Here is a 475-nt window from a genome sequence, read left to right as displayed (position 1 = left end):
CGGCCTTACTTCATTGAGCTGGCGCTCCGCGGCCTCACGCAGGGCTGGGTCCATGGTGCCCCGGAGGGCCTCGATAATGGTGTTGGGGTCCATCGCGGCGCGGACTTGGTCAAACCCGGGGCTCAGGTGCTACTGGGCCAGGAACAGCGCCACTCACTGCGCACATGGACCCGCCGCTCGAACCTCTTCGCCTCGGCGTGGAGGCGGGAGATGCTCCGGCCACTTCCTGCCGGCGCGCCCGCAGAGCACCTTGGGAAATGTAGTACACTGTCTAGTTCGTAGCCCACGTGGCTGTCTGAACCATGGCTCCCACAGACAAGTCTTCCTATTCAAAAAAGGAATAGGAAGGAATAGGTTCAAACCCCGTAGAAAGAAAATTAAAACAACTACAAAGGTTTATAGATACTATGCCTGTAGTGGCCACAAAGAACATCTGATACTGGGAACCAGCAGTTAGCGTAGTGGCCACGTAACT

General features: G+C 56.8%; 1 protein-coding gene across 1 annotated transcript in view; it reads right to left on the bottom strand.

The window, feature by feature from the left end:
• Positions 1-174, bottom strand: part of IPO7 (importin 7) — a 75,415-nt gene extending 75,241 nt beyond the window's left edge. Inside the window, exon 1 of the mRNA XM_006162926.3 lies at positions 10-174. Within this exon, the coding sequence (XP_006162988.1) occupies positions 10-93 (84 nt within the window). The 5' untranslated portion in view covers positions 94-174. The remainder of the gene's footprint in view (positions 1-9) is intronic.
• Between the last annotated feature and the right edge of the window lie 301 nt (positions 175-475).

This window comes from Tupaia chinensis, unplaced genomic scaffold (assembly GCF_000334495.1).
Source record: "Tupaia chinensis unplaced genomic scaffold, TupChi_1.0 Scaffold141165_1, whole genome shotgun sequence".
NCBI lineage: Eukaryota > Metazoa > Chordata > Mammalia > Scandentia > Tupaiidae > Tupaia > Tupaia belangeri.
This window is presented reverse-complemented; position numbering and strand designations above follow the sequence as displayed.